The sequence below is a fragment of the Chiloscyllium plagiosum genome, unplaced genomic scaffold (assembly GCF_037043375.1).
Source record: "Chiloscyllium plagiosum isolate Xiang-an unplaced genomic scaffold, Cpla_swu_hap1 HiC_scaffold_19, whole genome shotgun sequence".
NCBI lineage: Eukaryota > Metazoa > Chordata > Chondrichthyes > Orectolobiformes > Hemiscylliidae > Chiloscyllium > Chiloscyllium plagiosum.
In genome coordinates this window covers 64,147,802-64,172,091 of record NW_028270157.1, presented here as the reverse complement: position 1 = coordinate 64,172,091, position 24,290 = coordinate 64,147,802, and the positions used below count along the sequence as shown (strand labels likewise).

General features: G+C 40.5%; 1 protein-coding gene across 3 annotated transcripts in view; it reads left to right on the top strand.

The window, feature by feature from the left end:
• The window catches only part of pnpla8 (patatin-like phospholipase domain containing 8), a 74,573-nt gene that overhangs the window by 40,348 nt on the left and 9,935 nt on the right, over window positions 1–24,290 (top strand). For 2 of the 3 annotated variants that reach the window (XM_043709010.2, XM_087997484.1), the window contains exon 8: window positions 4,717–4,911. The exons of the other annotated variant lie outside the window; for it this stretch is intronic. In XM_043709010.2, coding sequence (XP_043564945.2) covers window positions 4,717–4,911 — 195 coding nt within the window. The remainder of the gene's footprint in view (window positions 1–4,716; window positions 4,912–24,290) is intronic. 3 annotated transcript variants of the gene reach the window in all.

Here is a 24,290-nt window from a genome sequence, read left to right as displayed (position 1 = left end):
GTCTATCACCCCCTGCGTTTTCCAGAACAGCATGCTAGTTTGAGATGGGGATAGCCACATGGGACTCCTGTACTATCTGCCTCCCTCCTACCTTTCCCTGAGGTCACTTATCTACCTGACTGTATTTTCAGTTTATCTCCCTCCCTGCATCCATCCATCACATCCCCTAGCTCCTGTAAATTCCTAATTGCCTTTAACTGCCATTCCAACCAATCCATGCGATCCGATAGGATTCTCAACCAAACATACTTCCTGCAGACATAATCATCAGTAACGTGGAAACTCTCCCTAATCTCCCACATCCAACAGGAAGAATGCATCACTCTTACTAAAGGCCATCTTTGCACCTGAACAATCAACAGACCCAGAAATTAGCACAGTCTTACTGCTCTACACATATTGCTCCAGACTAGCTGAGTATTTGTATTTAATCAAGAATCTCTAGCAGCCTGGAATTAAAAAAGAACCCACTCTACTCACTGTTGTGGATTTACAAAAGAAAGCCAGTAAGATTACACTTTTAAAAAGCCGCTCAGTTGCTCCCTGCTGTGAGCTAACACAGGTATCTCCAAGGTTAGCTCTGAATTTCACTGTTCATTTATTTTTCTTTAGAACCAACTCCAATGTACAGAGATACTTGAAAACAGACAGCAAAGTTTGTGCAGGTTATTGTCTAGCCAGACAAAGTGTAGGTTTCTTTCTTCATTTGGATTACTGCCCATGTGGTCAGTGCTATTCATCTGTCTTCCTTCTTTTAAACCAGCCATTTATTTTTTTGATTTTTTTTTTAAAGTTCCAAAGCAATGCAACAGCTTATAAAACAGTAATTCAAGGAAATCAGCTCCAAGACTGAAAATTCCTCAAAATAAAGCTCTTACAGCCACATTATTTTCCTGTCCTCCATATTGGATTATCCATAATCATTTGCCCCCAGCATGGATTGCTGTGGCACTCCAGTAGTTACAGTTCATCATCCTGAAAATACCCCCCTCCCATCTGTCTTTTATTAGCTCATGTTCTATCCGTGCTAATACATTATCTTAATAAGAAAAGAGCCCATGGTGTGTAAGTAGCCTACTGTGTGGTTCTTAGCCTAATGTGTGCTTCCTTATCAAACACCTCTGAAAATCCAAATATATTATGTCTTCTGTTTCTTGATTATTTATTAATGTTGCACTGCTGTGTTACTAGTTCTGTTTCTGACCCTAATTTATAGTTCCACAATGTAACAGTATGAAGAGAACTATATTTGTTAAGTACATCGGTTTTCTTATGGTCTATGATTAAAATCCATTTGCGTTAGGCAATGTTGTAAAATCATTCTATTATAGATTATTATTTAGAATTGGCACATATATAAGCCCGGTTTTATTATTTTTCTGAAATTTAATAATGGATAAAGGAAGATTATTTTAAATTACGTTGATCAGAGCATAAGAATGCAAAGGATTCTTGCATTCCTGGAAATATCTGATTCAGCTTCTTATTACAAAGCAACAACAAACAAAAAATATGTAGGTCAGCAGAAAAAAGAATCTATAGAAGCTGGAGAATACATGAAAAACAGTAGTCCAGCATCTGTTACCTGTTGAGCTTTGAAGTTCGGTCCCTTTTTTTTTGCACCAACCTATAGTGTCCCTCATTTTTTTTGCTTGTCCACAATTCCTGATGACTCTCCCATAGCAAGTATCTCTGTTTTCCCACACTGAAATCCATTTGCCATAGTTTGCCCACCTACTCAGTCTGAGTCACTTTTTAACTTGTTCCATCTCAACAACTCACTGCGGCTCCTAACAGTGTTACCTTGGCACTTAAGTTTCAGATGTGTGCCATATAAGGAAAGAGGTTGTGTGAATGATTTCCAGCCAATATGTTTATCTTGTTAAATTACATGATGGATTTATGTTGCATTGGCCTTGATGCTCCTAAGCTAGAAAAGGGAAAAACCAAGCTATGTGTTTGTCCCTAACAGCTATTCTGTTAAAGTCACAAATTTCATATGTATGTCTGCTAATAAGAACATAAAATATATCTGAGTAAAAACCTTGTGACACATGATAACTTAAAGAAGACTTTTTGTATTCCCAATTTGTAAATGAAGCTAAAGTTCTAATATTATTAACATGTCTAACATTTTTGCTTTCATTACTTTACTAGTTCATTATTCCAACATTTAGCATTTTTCAGTTAATGTGTTCCTTAACTATATGTTTAAGTGCACTTTTTGACAAATTTAAATTTCTCTCCTCGTTTTAACTTTCCTGCCGAATGTGAAATAATGTTCTGGGTTTGCCTCACCAGCATTTGCCATTTAATATTTTATATTCCTCCAGTAAAGCTTCATGGTCTTCCTTCTAGATTATAATGAAATAACTGGCATTTATATAAAGCCTTTGGCACAACAAAGTATCTTTCAGTACTCAACAAGACTTAATTGAACTAAAGCTGTAAAGGTCATTGCAACTCTACTTGGGGTTGCTGAGCCACTTTCTCCTATCCCCCTAAAGCAATTTGTGTTTTCCTAGCATAATCAGAATTATAATAGTGTAAGTGCTTTATAAAGTGCTAACCTAACCTCTGAAGGTTGGCTGTGTTTCAGGATTCACTTCGCTTGTTTTGATTAAATTTCTGCATGAAAAATAATCTGTTAAATCTGTCATCTTTGTTATTTCTTTCTGACACTTGGACTTGCTTATCATACACTTTTGACTGGTCTCTGAGATGTAATTGATCACTGCTTTCAGATGTTGACTAACAGTTTATTTTAGGACCATTCCAGAGTTGAAGCCTCCACCTTTTTACAGAAGCTGGTGGCATAGTGGTAGTGGGCTCGTAATCCAGAAACCCAAGCTAATTTTTGGGGGACACTAGATTAAATCCCACCACAGTTAGTGGAATTTAAATTTAAGACATTGGATTTTGTGGTATAGAGGTGGTGTCCCACCTGGCACCAGTGAGCAGCCACCTTCTGGCATAATGGCCGATCTGCTTTCGCTGCTGACCAGTGCTGTGTTAGAACCTAATTTTTCCACTGCAATTAGAATCCCAAACCTCATGATGAAACCCAGCTCACTGTGCACAGTACTCTGAAGTCAGTATGTTGCATAGTTCACAAACTTGCAAAAACAAAAGTTGCTGTAAAATTGCAGTGCTCAGAAATACATTTGGCCTTGGTACAGTGTAAATTCTGTGTGGAAGATATAATGTTGTATATTGTTCCAAATGTTTTTTAAAAATGTCTTACTGTTCCTTGGGATGTGAATATCTGTGACATGACTAGCATTTGTCAGCCAAGTATGAAGGTGGAGGTGAGCCACCTCCATGTTGCGGTGTCTGATGTGTTTATACCTACAACACAGGACATACTTGTAATGAAGATCTCTCCAAAAAAACTTTAACTTATTGGTGCAAAGGGTGTTTTGAGGATTTGTAAGCAGAATGTGTTTATATGCCTTAATCTGTGAAGTCAGAATTCACACAATATCAGGTTAAAGTCTAGCAGGTTTATCACAGAAATCACAAGCTTTCAGAGAGCTGCTCCTTTGTCAGATTAAGGGGCACAGGCACAGAATATATAGGCAGAGATATACTGGTAAAATAATTCTAGGTAATTAAGAGTTACAAATAGTGAGTTTAGTGTTGACAGGCTGAATAACAAGTCTTTGCAGGTGATCAAGAGTGTCAGACTGAGAGTTAAGTGTCAACATCTGAAATAACAAGGGAAGGGATAACCTATGAACCAATTAATTAAGACAGAGATAATTACAAATAATCAAAAATAAGATGGTGCTAGAGACAAACCACATGGCTGGAATAACATGAGTCGGTATTGGAGTCAAACCAAAGTCAATGTATTCAAAAACTGTACAAAAATCACAAGTAATCAAGGTAATGGTGTCAAAACAAAACGGTAAGGAAGACTTTTACAAACAACAGTACGGTGGGGTTGCATGTAGCGTGACATGAGCCTAAGATCATGGTTGAGGTGGTCCTCATAAGTACAGAACTTAGCTGTCAGTTTCTGCTTGGTGATTCTGCGCTGTTGTGTATCTCGAAAGATTCCTTGAATGACGCTTTCCTGAAAATCAGAGGCTGAATGTCCTTGACCACTGAAGTGTTCCCCGACTGAGAGGGAACACTCCAGCCTGGCGACTGTTGTGCGGTGTCTATGAAGATGCTAGTTTCAAATAGTTATCTTTTTGTTGTGTACTACATTATAGAAAAGCAAGAGTTAAAGCAGGGCACGTGCCTTGCATTACCTAGGAACAGTAGCAGACATATGGTAATGACAGTGAGCTCCCTGTCTGACTGCAGAGGGCACATGGCCAAATAAGGCTTGTGCTGAAAGCGATGGAAACTGGGATGGGTGGAGTGGAGCAGCCAAATACAAGTTGCTAAGTCATGTGTTGCGTAACTCAAATCATTTCAATTTTATTTCAACCAAGTAAAATTGCAGAATGCACTTTCTAAATCTACTGTATATTTAAATCAAGTTCATAGGAATTTTTTTAACAAGTGACGTTTGAAAATTTTTAGTTTGCATATGAAGGCTGAAGGAGATCTATTGGTGGAATATGATGTAAAAGCAATTTGAATAGAGCTGCATTATGTATCAGAATTATTGCTGAAGTTATTACACTGGTTCCTTATAAAATGGGGACAAGTATTCATCTTTTGAATGGTGTAGTTGAATGTTTATAATGCTTTAATTTTCAGGTGGCTGCTGTAAGTACTATTGTAAATAAAGGGACACCACTGAAAGCATTCGTCTTCAGGAACTACAATCACCTTCCCAGTGTACGATCACGCTATATGGGTGGCTGTAAATATAAGCTATGGCAGGCAATTCGAGCATCCTCTGCAGCACCTGGCTATTTCCAAGAATATGCGATTGGCAATGACCTTCATCAGGTATGGCTAACTGCATTATCCCACATCCCCTTGCATTGGTATTGGTACACCATTTTTGTTTTGACAATTATTAAAATTGTGTTTAGGAAGATCGCTTTCATGCCTTCAAAGTTTCAAAGGAATCTACAAAAGTTAATTACTTTTGAAATACAATTACTTCCATGAAAGCAAATGTGATAGCCGGTTTACATTCTCAAGGTTCCACTAACAGAGAATTTGTTCACCTGTTGTCTTAAAGTTGGCAAAATATTGGCAGGATAGGAGTCTCTCTGCTTGCCATCAAAAACAGTGGGCTGTAAGGGACTACATGTTTTTTGTTTTTGGACAATAGAACGGATATCAGACACTGCTATGCAGCTAAAATATCTGGAGAATTTTTCACCTTGGTAAAATCAAGTAGTGCACATTTTTAGGTGTTGTAGAGAATGTTGCTTTTTAAATCAGTGAGTTTGTTACCTTTAGACTGAGTTGCACCAAGAGCTAGGAGTTCAGGGAAGACTGCCTGACAACGGACCTCAGATTAGTTGAGTTACAGTTTGCAATGAGTCTGGAGGCGCAAGACATCTAGAGCTTGCAAATTGAAGATATCTTTCGTTCCATCTTCTGCTGTGTGAATGAAAAGATAAGAACCAAGTTTAAAAAAAAGAGTTCTAACAAGAAGAGACGTAGGCCCACCTGATCAACTATCAAAACGCAGAACTGTTATCACTTTACAGATGGGTTTGTTACTAGTGATTTTTTAAAAAAACTTAAAGCTAATGTGATGTGGACATTGCTAGCTGGGCCAGCAGTTATTGCCTCTTCCCAGGTGCCTTTGAGGGATGGTGACCTGTCTGATTTAAACTGTTGTACACCTGCTGTAGATACACCGACAAATAGCACTAGGAGAGAATTTGAGGATTTTGACCAAACAGCAAAACAGGAACAGAGACATTATTTCCAAGTCGTAATGGTAAGTGGCTTGGAGGGGATCTCTCATATTTTTGTGTTCTTATGTATCTGCTGTACCTGTCCATCTTTTTGATAATCATGAGTAAGAAAGTTAGTAGAAAATGAGTTTTGCAGTTAGATGCACAATGTTGATGGTGGAAGGAGTGAGTGGCACCACGTCCACAAACTATTATCCAGCTGTTTTCTCCTGAACAGTGTCAAACTTCGAGTTTTGTTGGTGTTGCAATCATTCAGGCAAGTGGCGAATATTCCATCACGCCCCTGACTTGTGTCTTTGTCGATGGTGTAAAGACTTTGGGGAGTCAGAAGGTTAATTAGTCATTGCAGTTATCCAGTAGCTTCTGACCTGATCTTGTAGCTACAGTACTTATGTGGTTAGTCCCAGCTCAGTTTCTGATTGTTGTTAACTTCTAGGAATTTAATAGCAGTGTCTTCGGTGGTTCTCATGCATTGAATGTCAAAGGACAATAGTTAGGGCTATTGCCTGGCACTTGTGGGATGCAAATTGTAGTATCCACCTTTGCGTTACTTATCAGTTGTCAACCCAAGCCTGGATAGTGTCTATGTCATCTTGTATTTGGATATGGACTACTTCAGTTCCTTGTGAAAGGTGTTGAACATTTGTGCAAGCATCACCATTTTTGACCTTTTTATGAAGGCTGTTGGTGAAGCAGTTGAAGGTGGTCGGCCCAGGACACTATCCTGAGGAATTATTGCAGAGATGTCCTGGAGTTGAGGTGACTGACCTCTAACAATCACAACCATCATTTTTTGTACCAGGTATGACTCAAACCAGCAGAGAGTTTTCCCCTGATTCCTGTTGACTCCAGATTTGTTAGGGCTCCTCAATGCCACACATTCAAATGTGGCCGTGATGTCAAAAAGTCATCTGTGTGAGACCACTTAACCCACTTTTGTCACCTGTATTTCTGGTCTTCAGAATTTTGTTTTCCATCTACAGTTACTATTCCACTGTTAATATCTGTGTCAAACCAGCTGTCTTTACTCTGTCTTAATTGTGAATCTGTGTGCACACTTGGATTTTTTAAAGGGGTATAATTTAAACCATTTTGTTACAATACATATTTGTTTTCTGTTAATGACAGAATTTGTGTCAATTTCTTTCATCCTCAATAGCAGTAAGTCACCTGAACTGGTCATATTGGAGGTTCAGTCGAGTCTTTAGCATTTTTTTGACAGCTTGTGGAACAGTGGGACTTTTGGATTATCAATGTAATCTTCCCACTTAAGTCATGACAGCTGGATATTGTGGGTCTCTATGACGTGTGTTTTAGGCAAGGGCATTGTAAAATAGGTGAGATTCTCTTTCGTGGCTATAATAGGAAGGGCGATTAGGTGGGAAAATCAGAAGCACTCGAACAAATGTAAGGAACAATTTAATCTTGTGCCTCCATGTCTCAAAAATCAGCTCAATAATGTTCAGAGAATTCTGTGACCCTTCAGTGTTCAAACCTTGTCCAATCATCCTCCTTTTGTTCAGTCATTGGCTTCAGTTATCTAGACCCTTAGAGCTAAAATTCTCTTTACAAATCTCTCTGCCTTTCCTCCTTTTAACATACGGTTTAAAATCTACCTTTTTGGGAAACCATTTATTCGTCTGCACCCTTCGGCCCAGTAACATTTTTCGTCTGGTTGTTGTTTCAGTGTGAAAATGTTGCCACGTGAGTGTGGTGTAATGCTGTTATGGGCAATAAAAGGCACTTTAGCACTCCTAATTTCTGTGTGTGATAATCAGTCAGCCTTCACACTCCTCATCCCTTGTGGGAAGCTAGCTTCAGTAATTATTGTGCAACAACATAGTTGGACATGACTTGATGCCCACTGCTTACATTCTACCAGTACTTGCTGCTGAGAGTCATGAATGAAGACTAGTTTTAGTTAATGTAACTAATGTAAGTCAGCACTCTAATAATAAATAGGCACTGGAAATGGAAAATAAAGTATGAGCAGAAAATTGAGAGTAGTATATCACAAACCAAAATTCTTGATTATTTCCACTTACTATCTCTACTGTTGTACTAATAGCTTTGTTTTTTTTCATAACACCAAAATGATTTTTGATTACTATCGTTAGGTTGGAGAGTTGGAAGCATGTTTTTTTTTTGTAGGCATATTGCAGGACTGAGACCAATTCTCATGGGTTCATTACTGCTTAAAAGAACCTCTTGCATTCCTGTGATCCAGTCACTGGGATTTAGTGAAAATACATGCAAAGTATCCCAACTTTGATTAGAAGCAATTACTGGAATCAGTTGCATTCATAGTTTGTTTAAAACAGCCTTAACTGAGAGTTCCCCAGGACTATCAACCCTTAAGGATAGAATCCATGGCGATTCTTAGCAACAAGCAGCTCAGTGTCCAGAAACATAGAAGCCCGTGTGAGACAGTTGTTACATTCGGTCAAGTCAGCATAAGGAGGGAGGAAGTATTGAGTATTCTAAAAGGCATTAAGGTGGACAAGTCCCCAGGTCCGGATGGGATCTATCCCAGGTTACTGAGGGAAACAAGAGAGGAAATAGCTGGGGCCTTAACATCTTTGCAGCATCCATGAACACTGGTGAGGTCCTGGAGAACTGGAGGATTGCTAACATTGTCCCCTTGTTTAAGAAGGGTAGCGGAGATAATCCAGGTAAATATAGACCGGTGAGCCTGACGTCAGTGGTAGGGAAGCTGCTGGAGAAGATGCTGAGGAATAGGATCTTTTTACATTTGGAAGAAAATGGGCTTATCAGTGATAGGCAACATGATTTTGTGCAGGGAAGGTCATGTCTTACTAACTTAATAGAATTCTTTGAGGAAGTGACAAAGTTGATTGAGGTCTACAAAGTCATGAGAGATATACAGACAGGATGGATAGCAAGAGGCTTTTTCCCAGAATAGGGTACTCAATTACTAGGTGTCATGAGTTCCAGGTGCGAGGGGACAAGTTTAAAGGAAAGCTCTTTGCACAGAGGGTGGTGGGCATATGGAATGCATTGTCAGTGGTGGTGGTAGAGGTGGGCATGATAGCGTCATTTAAGAAATATCTAGACAGACATGAATAGACAGGGAGCAGAGGGATACACATCGTTAGAAAATAGGCGACAGGTTTAGAGAGAGGATCTGGATCGGTGCAGGCGTGGAGGGCCGAAGGGCCTGTTTCTGTGCTGTAATTTTCTTTGTCCTTTCGACTCTACTGACATTCTCCCGATCCTATCCTCTGGAGTCAGCACGAGAAAGGCCTCTGCGTTTCAACGCTTATTCAGTTCTAGGTTCAGCACTCGGATATCGCGACAGAAACATATCTGGTTTTCAGCTGAGTAGATTTTAAATCCTGTACCTTACATTCATAACAGTCAATATACAGTGACAACATTTTTCTCAATTTCAATGTGGAAATCAGACATTGAATTTTCAAAGTAAGTTTGTTTGTAATTTTTGTGAGCTATTTTTGAAAATGAAAGAGTAAAAATAACAAGTCTTAATTAGGTTGTCAGTTCTAGTCCAGATTGAGTTTTCAAAAGAGATATTCTGTAAACTGCAAAATGATCCACAAGTGATTTAAAATTATTTTAGTAGTCTTTATCAACTATTTTAAACCTTTGAATTTACCATATAGAGAACTGAAAAAAACCCAAAATAAAACAGAGCTGTTCTGTTACTGAAGGTAACTGAAACCTTCTCTGCCGCAGTGTTTACAGTCATTGATAAATGCCAGTGTGCTTACAACCGTTGTTGCAGAATGGTTACTATGGATTCAATGGAGTCATTTCCTAAGCATTGTGACCAGTCCAAGATAAGAAAGCCTCATAGTCTTCACTGTCTACAATCATATGAAGAGTTCTGTTTTCTAACCTACCTTTAAGAAATAAACAAGATCATCGTATTCATTTTCTAAAAGTGCCTTATATTCAAGAGCTGCTTTCTTGATTGTGCACATTTGTCTGTGCTGTGTGGATACTTTTAATGCATCTATATTACTGGTTATGTCAACCAATTGCTGCATCTTTATTGAATAAGTTTGGTTTTGATAATAAACCCATTACTGTGTTTATTAAGCAACCATGTTGATAGACCTTTTTGCTTAAAACCTGACATAGATCATGTATTAGTGAGTTTTGAGAAGATTTGTAGCTCAGGTTGAGGTTCTGGATGTGAGTTTGCTCACTGAGCTAGAAGGTTCAGTTTTGGATGTTTCGTCACCCTACTCGATAACATCAGTGAGCCTCCAGATGAACCATTGGGGGATCATGTATATTAGTTGGTCATCTTGGTAACTATAAAAATATTTTTCTTTTGTGTTGAGACCAGTGGAATAGTGGAGTCATAGAGATCTGCAGCATAAAAAGGGCCCTTTGGCCCATTAGGTCCCTGCTGGTCAAAAGCAGCCACTTGATTCTGTTCTTTCCTTATTTCCAGCATTTGGTCATGGACTTGCATGCCTTGGCAATGCAAGTGCACATCTACATATTACTAAAATGTACCACTCTTGCCAGCAGAGAGTTCCAGATTCTCACAACCACCTGGGTGAAAAGGATTTTCCTGACATCTCCTCTAAACCTCCTGTCCCGTATCTAAAATCTATATCCCTATTCATTTATTCCTCCATCAAGGGGAAACATTTCTCCCTGTCAACCGTATCTATGCCCCTCATAATTTGATGCACCACAGTTATGTCACCTCTTATTCTCCTCTTCCCTAAGGAAAACCACCCTGGTCTGTCCAATCTCTATTCATAAATGGAGCTCTCTAGCCTAGGCAACATCCGGGAAAATCTCTGTACCCTCTCCAGTATTGTCACATACCTGCATTCCTCCACTTTGCCTGGTTGTCCTGCCTTTTCTGCCTGTTCAATCTATATCTGCGGTGTGACCACCTTACTGAATATGCGATCCACAACCTGCTGAGCATCACAGGCACTCCACCATGAATTCACCAGCTCTGAAATTTGTTTCACCAGTACATAAGAAATAGAAGCAGGAGTAGGCCATCTGGCTCGTTAAGCCTGCTCCATCATTTAATAAGATCACAGCTGAGCTTTTCGTGGACTCTGCTCCATTTACGTCCCTGCTCATCATAACCCTTAGTTCCTTTATTGTTCAAAAATCCATCTATATTTGCCTTCGAACCATTCAGTGAGGTAGCCTCAACTGCTTCACTGGGCAGGGAATTCAACAGATTCACAACCCTTTGGGTGAAGAAGTTCCTCCTCAGCTCAGTCCTAAATCTGCTCTCCCTAATTTTGCTGCTATGCCTCCAAGTTCTAGTTTCACCCACCAGTGGAAACAACCTCCCTGCTCCTATCTTATGTCTTCCCATCACAATTTAGTTTCTGTAAGATTCCCCCCTCATTCTTCTAAATTACAGTGCTTTCCTGTGCACATGTTCAGCAGGGACAACAGAAGCATCCATGATTTGCCACATAGCACAGGAGGAGAATATCACAGGTGCCAAATTTTGCCATGACTTCTTTTAAGCCTCTGAGTCACATTTTTTAAAAAACAATATTAAAATAATGCTTATGTAAGCATACTGTTAACTTAAAATGTGTAGACTTTTTTTTAAAATCACAAGTGAATCAATGTACTACTTCCTTGTGATGTTGCTGTTTTGATTTGTTTTCCCAGTCAGCAGACTCCTGAAGCTGCAATTGTTAAACTAGGACTCCATTCTGTGCTCAGTTGCAGCTAAAGAATATAGCCTTAGAAACTGTAAACCCTGAAACAGGACCTTGTAGATCATGAACAAAAGAAAATGAAAATATCCACTTCCCTGTACACTCAATTGCCACAGTGCACTAAATTTCCAGTATCCTGCATTCACTCGGGTTGTAGCTCACATTTAATTTTCCTTCTCCCAACTGCTTGTGCAAAGCATACTGAGAGTAAGAATGGAGCAACAGTGTAAGTGTAACAGGACAGTGCATACTGAACAAGAAAGGCAATAAATTCAGAGGGATACCTGCAGCACGGGCTTAATTCCCATACAAGCTGAGGTTACCATGAAGGTTCTGCCTTTTCAACCTTTCCCCTCATCCCCTTGGATTAAACTCACTACTAGTTGGCTGTCTCTGTCTCTTGTCTAATGGGACAGCAGTCCTATAGGTCTTTGGGACTGGGACAACTTTAACAATATAAAGTAAGGGATGTCATTTTGATAAAACTGATTATTTGAGGGTTATGGGGAAAGGGCAAGAGAGTGTATGTGAGGAATGTCAGACTAGCCATGATTCTTTTGAATGACTGAGCAGGCTCAAGGGGCCGAATGGCCTAATCCTGTTCCTGTTTCTTGTGGTCTAAGCAGAATAGTTAAAGGGGAAGCAATGAATGTAATAGATTTGGATTTTCAGGCTTTTGATAAGCTACCACATATGAGGTTACTTCATAGGAGCTCATGGTGTTTCAGATAGTATATTAATGTGGGGAAGATGTTAACCAGATGATTAGCTAACTAACCAGGTAGAAGTGATACAAGAAGGATGTTTTTAGGATTGGAACTTGTAACTGCTACAATGCTGGGGGTATACTTATTTTCCAATCTGTATTAATTACTTAGGTTAGGCAGGTGATTGCATAAACCAAAATTTGTGGATCTCACAAAAGTAGATGGGAAGGCAAGTGGTGAGGATAACAAACAATTTGCAGAGGGATATACATAGGTTTGGGGTACAGACAAAAATTAGCTGATGAGATAGAGTCATAGAGATATACAGCATGAAAATAGACCCTTCAGTACACCTCATCCATACTTACCAGGTATCCTATATAAAACAAGACCATTTGGCCCATATCCCTCTAAACCGTTCTGTTTATGTACCCATCCAGATGCCTTTTAAATGTTGCAATTGTAGCAGCCTCCAAAACTACTACTGGCAGCCCATTCAACACACGCACCAGCCTCTGCATGAAAAAGTTGCCCTTCGGTCTCTTTTTTTTTATCTTTCCTCTCTCACCCTAAACCTATGCCCTCTAGTTCTGGACTCCCCCACCCCGTGGAAAAGACCTTGTCTATTTACCCTAGCCATGCTCCTCATGATTTTATAAATCTCTGAGATCACCCCTCAGCCTCCGATGCTCCAGGGAAAATAACCCCAGCATATTCAGCCTCTCTCTATAGCTGAAACCCTCCAACCCTGGCAACATCCTTGTAAATCTTTTTTGAACCCTTTCAAATTTCACAACATCATTCCTGTAGGAAGGAGACTAGAATTGCACACCGTACTCCAAAAGTGGCCAAACCAATGTACTGTACAGCTGCAATATGACCTCCCAACTCCTGTACTCAATGCTCTGATCAATAAAGGAAAGCATACCAAACGCCTGCTTCTCTATCCTATTTACCTGAGACTCCACTTTCAAGGACCTATGCACCTGCACTCCAAGGTCTCTTTGTTCAGCAGCACTCCTTAGGACCTTACTATTATGTGTCTAAATCCTAACCTGATTTGCCTTTCCAAAATGCAGCACTTCCCATTTATCAAAATTAAACTCAATCTGACACTGCTCAATTGATCAAAATCCTTTGTACTCTGAGGTAACCTTCTTTGCTGTTACTACACCTCCCAATTTTAGTGTCATCTGCAAACTTAGTAATCAAAGCTCCTACATTCATATCCAACTAATTTCTATAAATGACAAGAAGTGTGGACCCAGCAGCGATCCTTGTGGCACACCACTGGTCACAATCCTCCAGTCTGAAAAGCAACCTTCCACCACCACCCTCTGTCTTCTACCTTCATAGAACCATAGAATCGTACAGCATCGAGACAGATCCTTTGGCCCTACCTGGTCCATGCTAACCCCATTTCCCTGCACTTGGCCCATATTCTTCTAAATCTTTCCTATCCATGTATTTGTTCAAATGCCTTTTAAATGTTGTCCTTCCTTTCTCACCTTAAACTGATGTTGTCCAGTCCTCGATTCCCCAAACCTGGGAAAAAGACAGTGCATTCACCCTATCCATGCCTCTCATGATCTTATTGACTTCTATAAGATTCGCCCTCCGTCTCCTACAAACTAAAGAAAAAGATCCTAGCTTGTCCAACCTCTCCCTATAACTCGGACAGTTGAGTCCTGAGAACATCCTTGTGAGCGAATTTTGAGAAGATTTGTAGCTCAGTTTGAGGTTCTGGATGTACGTTCGCTCACTGAAAAGACACTTATGGCATCACGAAACAAAACAAATTAGAGGAAACCTTCAGGATCACCAATAATATCCTTAATGGCATAAAATTCACTAAAGAGGAGGAAAACAACAACAAATTGTCATTCCCAGATGTCACAGTAAAGTGAACAGCCAGTGGGGAACTTCAAACCAGTGCCTACAGGAAAACAATAAATACAGACCAAATACTGAACTACAGAAGCAATCATCCCAAAGCCTACAAATGAAGCTACATTAGAACATTATTTCAACAAGGCACCACACAATGCAGCAAAGAGGAACTACGAAGAGCAGAGGAAAATCAACTATACAGCGCATTCAAAAAGAACGAGTACCCAATGAACACAGTCCACTAATTTCTCAGCAACAAACCCAAACAAGCAGATAAAACACATCCAGAAACCCTAGCCACTCTCCCCTGCATCAAAAGCATCTCAGAAATGACTGCCAGACTACTCGGACCTCTTGGTATCATGATAGCCCGCAAACCCACTAACACACTAAAACAGCAGCTAATGAACTTGAAAGACCCTATGCAGACAACAAGCAAAACAAACGTCATTTACAAAATACCTTGCAAGAACTGAACAAACATTACATTGGACAAACAGGCAGAAAACTAGCCACCAGGATACATGAACATCAACCAGCCACAAAAAGACATGACCCACTCTCACTAGTATCCTTACGTACAGATGAGGAAGGACACCACTTTGATTCGGACATCACATCCATCCTAGACAAGCCAAACAGAGACATGCATGAGAATTCCTAGAGGCATGGCATTCCAACTGGAACTCTATCAACAAACACATCGACTTCGACTCCATCTTTCACCCTTGAGAAAAAGAACAGGAAATGATGTCACCATTGGAAATGACATCTCCAATCCAAGGAAATGGAAACATAAATAGAATTCAGGTCATAACACCAGTGCTTCACCAGAGGCTCAATGATGATACGTAGTATGGTGGTGAAACATATGAAAATGAACCTTCTAGCTCAGTGAGCAAACTTATAACCACAACATCCTTGTAACTTTCTTCTGCACTCTTTGAAGTTTAATAACGTCCTTCCTATAGCAAGGTGACCAAAACTGAACACAATGCTTCAAGTGCAGTCTCACCAACATACTGTATAGCTGCAGCATAACTTCCCAGCTTCTATACTCTCAGCTCTGACTGATGAAGGCCAGTGTGCCAAAAGCTGCCCTCATTGCCCTGTCTATCTGTGACTCCAACTTCAGAGAACCATGCACCTGAATTCCAAGATCTCTCTGTTCCACTAAAATCCTCAAGGCCCTACCATTCACCATGAAACTCCTGTCTTGTCTTGCATTTTGGAAAATCAATCCTCACAGTTATCTATATTAAACTGAGGCAAGATTAAAAAGACTAGGATTGTTTTCACTGGAAAAATGGCAGCTGAGAGGAGACCTGAGAGAGGTCCACTAAATTATGAGAGGCATAGATAGGGTGGATAGTCAGAGGATTTTTTTCCCAGGGTCAAATTTAAATTACAAGGGTGCATAGGTTCATGGTGAGAGGGAGAAAGTTTAAGGGAGAAGTTTTTCGCTTGTTTTCTGCTTTGTACCTGTCTGCCCTGACTGTTGGACTTACACCTTTTTCCAACCTTTTCTGTGTCACTATCTCCCTGGGTCCTCCCTCCCCCTACTAGTTTAAATCCTCCTGAGCCCCTCAAGCAAATCTCCCCGCCAGTATATACTACCATTCCAATTCTGGTGCAATCTGTCCTCCTTATACAGGTCACTTCTATCTCAGAAGTGATTCTAATATTCAAAATGTGAATTCTTCTCCCCTGCACCAGTTCCTCAGTCACTCATTTATCTGCTTTATCCTCCAATTCCTACCCACACTAGCTTGTGGCACTGAGAGTAATCCAGATGTTACTACCCTTGAGGACCTCCTTTTTAAATTCCTGCCTAACTTCCTATATTCTCTCCACAGAGTCTTGTCCTTGCCTCTTATGTCAATGGTTTCAAAGTGTACACAACCCTCTTGCTGGTCCCTCTTGTGTTTGAGAATATTCTGCACCCTCTCAGTGATCCTGACACCACAGAGGAAACATACCATTCTGATGTCTTGCTGTTGCCTGCAGAAACATCCATCTGTGCCTCTAACTAGGGAATCCCCTATCTCAATCACTTGGAACTTGGCATATCCCTTGTTACCTTAGAGCCAGTACAAGAAACTTGGCTGTCAGTGCTAAATTTCCCTGAGAGTACATCACCCCTGCATGTTCCAAAACAGCATGCGTGATAGGGATAGGGATAGCTACAGGTGACTCCTACACTACCTGCCTCCCTCTCCTACCTTTGCTGGAGGTCACCCATCTACTGGACTCTTTATTTGGTTTATCCCCCTCCCTGCAACTGCCATCCATCACACCCTTACTCCTGTAAATTCCTCATTGCCTCTAACTGCTGCTCCAACCGATCTATGCGATCCGATAGGATTTGCAACCAAACACACTTCCTGCAGACATAATCATCAGTAACGTGAAAACTCACCCAAATATTCCATATCCAACAGGAAGAGCACATCACTCAACTAGAGGCTATCTTTGTACCTTAACGATCTACAGACCAAGAAAATAGCACAGTCTTACTGCCCTACAAACATTGCTCCAGGCTGGCTTAGTATCTATGTTTAAACAACAATCTCAATAACAACCTATAATAAAAAAGTTAAAAATCACACAACACCAGGCTATAGTCCAACAGGTTTAATTGGAAGCACACTAGCTAAAGTGTGCTTCCAATTAAACCTGTTGGACTATAACCTGGTGTTGTGATTTTTAACTTTGTACACCCCAGTCCAACACCAGCATCTCCAAATCATTATAATAAAAAAGAACCCTTGTTGCTCTAAAAATACTGCTCCAGGCTAAACTAGTACCTATGTTTTATATTTTTAAAGTTTAAGCAAACAAAAGATCTCAACAAAAGCTTATAATAAAAAAGAACCCACTATACTCACTATTGTAGATGTACCAAAAAAAAGCTAGTCACTTAGCTGCTCCCCTTGTGATCTCCCCACACAGGTTTCTCCAAGGTCAGCTGTGAATTCCACTGTTTGTTTATTTTTCTTAGGTGAATTCCAATGTCCAGAGGTACTTCAAAGCAAACGTCAGAGGCAGTAGCTGTGAAGGTTGACTGCTGGGCCTGGCAGCAGTGTAGGTTTCTTTCTCTGTTGACTCACTTCCCATGATGTGGTCACTGCCTTTGTCTCCCTTAATTTTTTTAAAAGTGTGTTTGTTCTGATCATCTTTTCCCAAAGTTCCAAAACAATGCAATGATGTGGGAAAATGAGGTTGTGCATGTTAGCAGGAAGAATAAGTGCTGAATATTTAAATTGGGAAGGACTGGAGAAAGCAACAGCTCAGGAGTTTGGGAGTTCTCATGCATGAATTACAAAAAGTTAGCATACAAGTTCAGCTGGTAATAAGTAACTGGAATGTTGACCTTTATTTCAAACACCATTGAGCATCAAAATAGAGAGGTTTTGCAAAAACTATGGAAGACCCTACTCTGACCACACCGGAACTGCTGTGCATAATTTTGAGTCCCTTAGCTAAGGAAAAGATTAGATTACTTACTTACAGTGTGGAAACAGGCCCTTCGGCCCAACATGTCCACACCAACCCACCGAAGCACAACCCACCCAGACCCATTCCTCTACATTTACCTCTTCATCTAACACTACGGGCAATTTAGAATGGCCAGTTCACCTAACCTGCACATTTATGGACTGTGGGAGGAACCAGAGCACCCTGAGGAAACCCATGCAGATACTGGGAGAATGTGCAAACTCCACACTGAGAGTCGCCTGAGGTGGGAATTGAACCCGGGTCTCTGGCGCTGTGAGGCAGCAGTGCTAACCACTGGCATTGGGGTTAGTGCTGAGAAGGTTCACTCGGCTGATCCAGGGTGTGTAGGGACTGTCTTATGAGCAAAAGTTGAGTAGGTTGGGCCTGTACTGATTGGTATTTAGAAGAATAAGAGGCAACCTCATTGAAACACAAAATTAATTTTTGGTGGACTTGACAGATTAGATTAGGTTAGATTCCCTACAGTATGGAAACAGGCCCTTCGGCCCAACAAGTCCACACTGATCCTCCGAAGAGTAATCACCCAGTCCCATTTTCCTACCCTATATTTACCCCTGATTAATGCAATTTAGCATGGCCGACTCACCTAACCTGCACATCTTTGGATTATGGGAGGAAACCAGAGCACCTGGAGGAAACCCACACAGACATGGGGAGAATGTGCAAACTCCACACAGTCAGTTGCCCGAAGTTGGAATCAAACCTTGGGTCCCTGGCACTGTGAGGCAACAGTACTAACCACTGAGCGACCGTGCTGACAGGGTAGGTATGAAAATGTTTCACCTTGTAGGAGAATCTAGGGCCTGAGGATATAATTTCAGAATAAGAGATTTCCTGTTGAAGACAGATAATGAGGAATTTCTTCTGAGGATAGTGAATCTGTGGAATTCTTTCTCGCAGACGGCTGTTGAGGTTGAGCTGTTTGGCATAATTGAGGATCTAAGCCTTAAAGGAGAAGTAGATGCTGAAATTTAAATAATAAAACTCTAACTGGTTTATGATTTGGAGATGCCTGATGGAGGAACGGCATTCCGAAAGCTAGTGCTTCCAGTTAAACCTGTTGGACCATAAGTTGGTGTTGTGTGATTTCTAACTGAATTATGCTACTGAATGATCCCTATTTGAGTACCATTTGGAAGTTGTCCACAAATTATACTGACTTTATTCCATCCTTAGAAATGAGCATTACTGTAAAGCAGCTCAATTTTTTTGAAAGATTAACTGACATGGAATGATTAATCTTTTGAATAATTTAATCCAGAAACATGCAATAAATTCTCCCACAGTTGGCAAGTTCAATTAATAAGCACACTCAAGAAGTCAGAGCTTGCAGCATCAAAGCAAAAATAACCATTTGTGTTACAAAGGCATGATTCTGTTCTGACTTGGATAGATTGCTATTCCAAGCATTCAGTAAATAGAAAACTATAGGCTCAGTAAAACTATGCACTGGAAAAGCAGTTTTTAGCAATAAAAACAGAACATACTCTCATTGTACAGTGGAATTGACAGCATCTAAAATGTTACAACAAAATAATGTTTGGGCGGGGTAGTGATATCAGATGTCTAGAGGTTTTTTTAGACTTAAGTTCATCCTGTCTTTCCAAATATAGAGACCGTTTCTCACTTCTTGTCAGGTTTCCTGGATTTTATCTGAAGTGCACTTCCAATTGATTTAAAATGCTTGCTCACAAAGGGAATTGGTGGTTTTGATATCAGGTTTAATATTGCAGAATAAACAATTTTTTTGTATCTGAGAATGTATGAAAGATAAGACATTAAAATGCTGTTTATGTAAGAAGTCTTTAGATTCATGACCTTGCTGTGCACACTACAAGTTTATTTATAGCTTAGTTAGATGAGAATTAGAATATATGCACTCGAAACAGTGTGTTATGGCAATATTTATCTCTCTATAAATATTATATATATATTTATGTGCATATACAGAAGATATTATTAAGGTGTGTTGGTTCGATATTTGTCCTGTAGGTAAAAGATATGTTTAAAAAATGGGTTTATTATGGTACAGTGGTTTCTATTCTGTGTGTAGTGTTGCTTTCGACGTGATAGAAAATCATTTTGGCTTTTCCTTTTGTAATTTGTCACAAGTGGCATTTTGTTTATAAGAATAGATCATTCATTTTCTCTTTTATGAGTTGTATGCATGGTGTCATGAGCACGAAATTCGTTCTTCGGAGTCATTAATCAGTCCATGTTACAGTTCATTTGCTAGACTCGTGAGGACTTTATAATCCGCGTTACATTTAAATGAAGTCCTGTAGTCATCTTTATGACGTTTTTTTGACCTTCTCGTTCTATGTACCTTAATTAGTTTTAGGTGACACTTGGCAAGTAAACCATAAATATAAAGATGCATAAGTACCTCAGAGCTATTATAAACACAATCTACAAAATTAATTCAGCAAAGAAAGGATAAATTAATCGTTCATCAGGCTTTTTTATGTATTGTAAGGTACCTCCTTATGGTCAAAGACACAAGTCATTCAGAATGCTTTTGTGATAAAATTTCACTTTATTTAAAACCTATTAACTACTTGGAATACTCATGCTTGGATAGGTACAAACTGCATTTTTAACCAGAGATGCTATCAAGTCGCAAATTACATCATGCGATCCAATGTTACATGGTCAGAGTATCCCATGAGCAACCTTCTAATGGCTCTAACCAGGATGTGCAACTCTACTCCATTGGAACAGCTGTTGAACAGCTAAGAAGGCAATGCCCACAATGCAATGCTGCAAAAGTAATTAGCCACAGCATGTGAAGAGAGTGGGCACTAGAGATCTGCAGAGCTTACTTTCTCTTCACGTCAACCCATTCTAACCTCCAATCAGCGACTTTCAACCCTACAGTAGTCCTTTCCTCCCTTACAGGCTGTCTTAACAAATATCAGATTCAGGACATCCCTTCATCAGTAGAAAACAATCTTGATATGCCAATGAACAAGTAATGGAAATGTGTTGCTGGAAAAGCGCAGCAGGTCAGTGTTTTAAAAAATTCTCAAGGTCAGGTTCGTAGGAGAGTAGTCTGACACAGAACAAACGACCAAGAGGCGAGACTGCTAGAATATGGGCATTTTATTCCCCGCAGCGTCGCACAACGGGTCTGGCTTATACTCACTCTACATGTTACAAAAACTGGGAGCCGTCAGTTCTCGTAGAGCGGTTGCCAACAACCCACGCTCGGCGGTTAAACGTAACCCCGGAGCAGACTCACCGAACTGGAGACTTTTCCAGCTGATATACTCTTGTCCAGATATAAACATGCATGTGAACAGCAGAGCAAGGCTAAAAAACACATTCCATTCTGGTTACATACAGATAAGAAGATTCACACGGGACTAAGCAACACCTCCATTCCGGTTAGATTCACACATGTATTGGGACATAATTTTTAACCGTTTCACCACATTCCACTGCTTGGAATTTTACACCACATTCCACTGCTTGGCCCAATACATGTGTTACATTATGATTCACACATGTATTGGGACATAATTTTACACCACATTCCACTGCTTGGCCCAATACATGTGTTACATTATGCTTAATTCAGTTCAATTCGTTTCAGTTAATTTCAGTTCAGTCAATTCAGTGTAATTCAATTCAGCTCAGTTCAGGTCTGTTCAGTTCAATTCAATTGTGTTCAATTCAGTTCCGTCCATTTCAATTCAATTTAGCTCAGTTCCATTTTGTTCCGTTCAATTTGATTCACTTCAGTTCCACTCAGTTCAGTTCAGTTCAATCCCATTCAATTCTGTTAACTCCGCTTCAGCCTTTTGGACATGCCCACATCCTCCGCTGTACCCCAGGCAAGGGGTTCTTCGGCAGGACTGGGATCCTTTCTCAAACAAACTGCCACGTACATGCCCACATCCATGCCATCCCGGGACGGTCGGGACCTCCACAGCTTGTTCTTCTGGTTTCTTAGTCGTTTTCCAAAACATTGTTCTGTATCAAAATCTCTCCTCAATTGCGATTGACCCTGCTCGACTACGCCAAATGTTTTAAAAAATTCTCAAGGTCAGGTTCGTAGGAGAGTAGTCTGACACAGAACAAACGACCAAGAGGCGAGACTGCTAGAATATGGGCATTTTATTCCCCGCAGCGTCGCACAACGGGTCTGGCTTATACTCACTCTACATGTTACAAAAACTGGGAGCCGTCAGTTCTCGTAGAGCGGTTGCCAACAACCCACGCTCGGCGGTTAAACGTAACCCCGGAGCAGACTCACCGAACTGGAGACTTTTCCAGCTGATATACTCTTGTCCAGATATAAACATGCATGTGAACAGCAGAGCAAGGCTAAAAAACACATTCCATTCTGGTTACATACAGATAAGAAGATTCACACGGGACTAAGCAACACCTCCATTCCGGTTAGATTCACACATGTATTGGGACATAATTTTTAACCGTTTCACCACATTCCACTGCTTGGAATTTTACACCACAGTCAGGCAGCATCTAGGGAACAGGAGAATCGACGTTTCGGGCATTAGCCCTTCTTCAGGAATCTGTAGAGGGAGAAAGAGAGCTTCTTCAAGGAAGGCATCCTTGTAAGAGGATTCGCAGTAGGTTGAAATCTTTGAGGAGAAAGTGAGGTCTGCAGATGCTGGAGATCAGAGATGGAAATGTGTTGCTGGAAAAGCGCAGCAGGTCAGGCAGCATCTAGGGAACAGGAGAATTGACGTCTCCTGAAGAAGGGCTAATGCCCGAAACGTCGATTCTCCTGTTCCCTAGATGCTGCCTGACCTGCTGCGCTTTTCCAGCAACACATTTCCATCTCTGATCTCCAGCATCTGCAGACCTCACTTTCTCCTCAATGAACAAGTAAGCCTAACAATTGGAAGTAGGCCAAAATATGATTGTACTTATTGGGCCCTAAAATTTGGTGCTGCTTCAAGTGAGGGTCAGCAACAGAAATGCTGAAGGTGGTATAACTAATTCTGTATTATTTGGCTTATCTGATCTTCTGTACCTGAAATGACCAGGTGCAAGAATGCCTATGAATAAAGGACATTTGATCAAATCCCTTGACTGACCCCAGTTTTGCATTTACATATATGACAACAAGGTGTAGGTTTGCTCGCTGAGCTGTAGGTTTGATATCCAGACGTTTCATTACCTGGCTAGGTAACCTCATTAGTGGCGACCTCCAAGTGAAGTGAAATTGTTGTCTCCTGCTTCCTATTTGTATCTTTCTCCTGGCTGGGGTTCCTGGGGTTTGTGGTGATGTCATTTCCTGTTCGTTTTCTGAGGGGTTGATAGACGGCATCTAGATCTATGTGCTTGTTTATGGCGTTGTGGTTGGAGTGCCAGGCCTCTAGGAATTCTCTGGCATGTCTTAGCTTAGACTGTCCCAGGATAGATGTGTTGTCACGACAAGCAGACAAAACACAGCCAGAAACCCTAACCACCTTACCATACATCAAAGAAGTTTCAGAAATGACAGCCAGACTACTAAGACCCCTCGGAATCCTAGTAGCACACAAACCCACCAACACTCTCAAACAAAAACTAACAAACTTAAAAGGCCCAGTACAACCCATGGACAAAACCAATGTCATCTATAAAATTCCATGCAAGGACTGCCGCAAACACTAAGTAGGACAAACAGGAAGAAAGTTAGCCACCAGGATACACGAACACCAGCTAGCCACAAAAAGACGTGACCCCCTCTCCCTCATAGCCCTACACACGGATGAAAAAACCACCATTTCGACTGGGACAAACATCTGTCCTGGGACAGGCTAAGCAAAGATATGCTAGAGAATTCCTGGAAGCCTGGCACTCCAACCACAACACCATAAACAAGCACATGGATCTAGATGCCATCAATCAACACCTCAGAAAATGAACAGGAAATGACAATCACCACAAACCCCAGGAACCCCATCCAGGAGAAAGATATAAATAGAAAGCAGGAGACAACAGCTTCGTTTCAGTTGGAGGTCACCACTGATGATGTTACCTAGCCAGCTGTGGTTGACCAAGACCATCTGCTGCCAACAACTATCCGAGAAGTGTTTGGACCTCCAGAGGGAGGTTTCTCTCTGCAGTAGAGAATACCAAACGCCTGAAGAAAGCCAGTTTGTTCCTTCGCCAGTATATGTAACTGTTGTTCTTAACCAATAAGTCAGAACCTGATTCTCTATGCCTCCTGCAAGGAAGTAAAAAGGAGCTGGGGAAGAGAGATTGAAAAACAACAAGGCCTGCTTAGCAAAAGGATCATCTCAGTGAACCCTTGTGCACAGATGCCACTGTGGGGCCTTTTTCCTTCCTCTCCCAATGTCTTTTCTTTTTTTAAAACCAAACACTGCGGATGCCTAAAATCTGAAACAAAAACAGAAATGGTTGGAGAAACTCAGCAGTCTGGTCTGCTGACCCTTCAGTTGTTTTTGTATATGTAAGTATGTATATATAGGAGCAGTTTTATAAGGAGTTTATTAACTAATACAGTGTATGTTAACAGTTTATACATTCTGGCTACAGGTAAACAACTATCTATTTGTAATAAATAGTAATTCTTCTAAGTCCAGGAAAGCTTGGTCTGTGTTTTCTGTTTGTGTCTAAATGGACAGGCAAACTTATGAAATTTTGCATATATT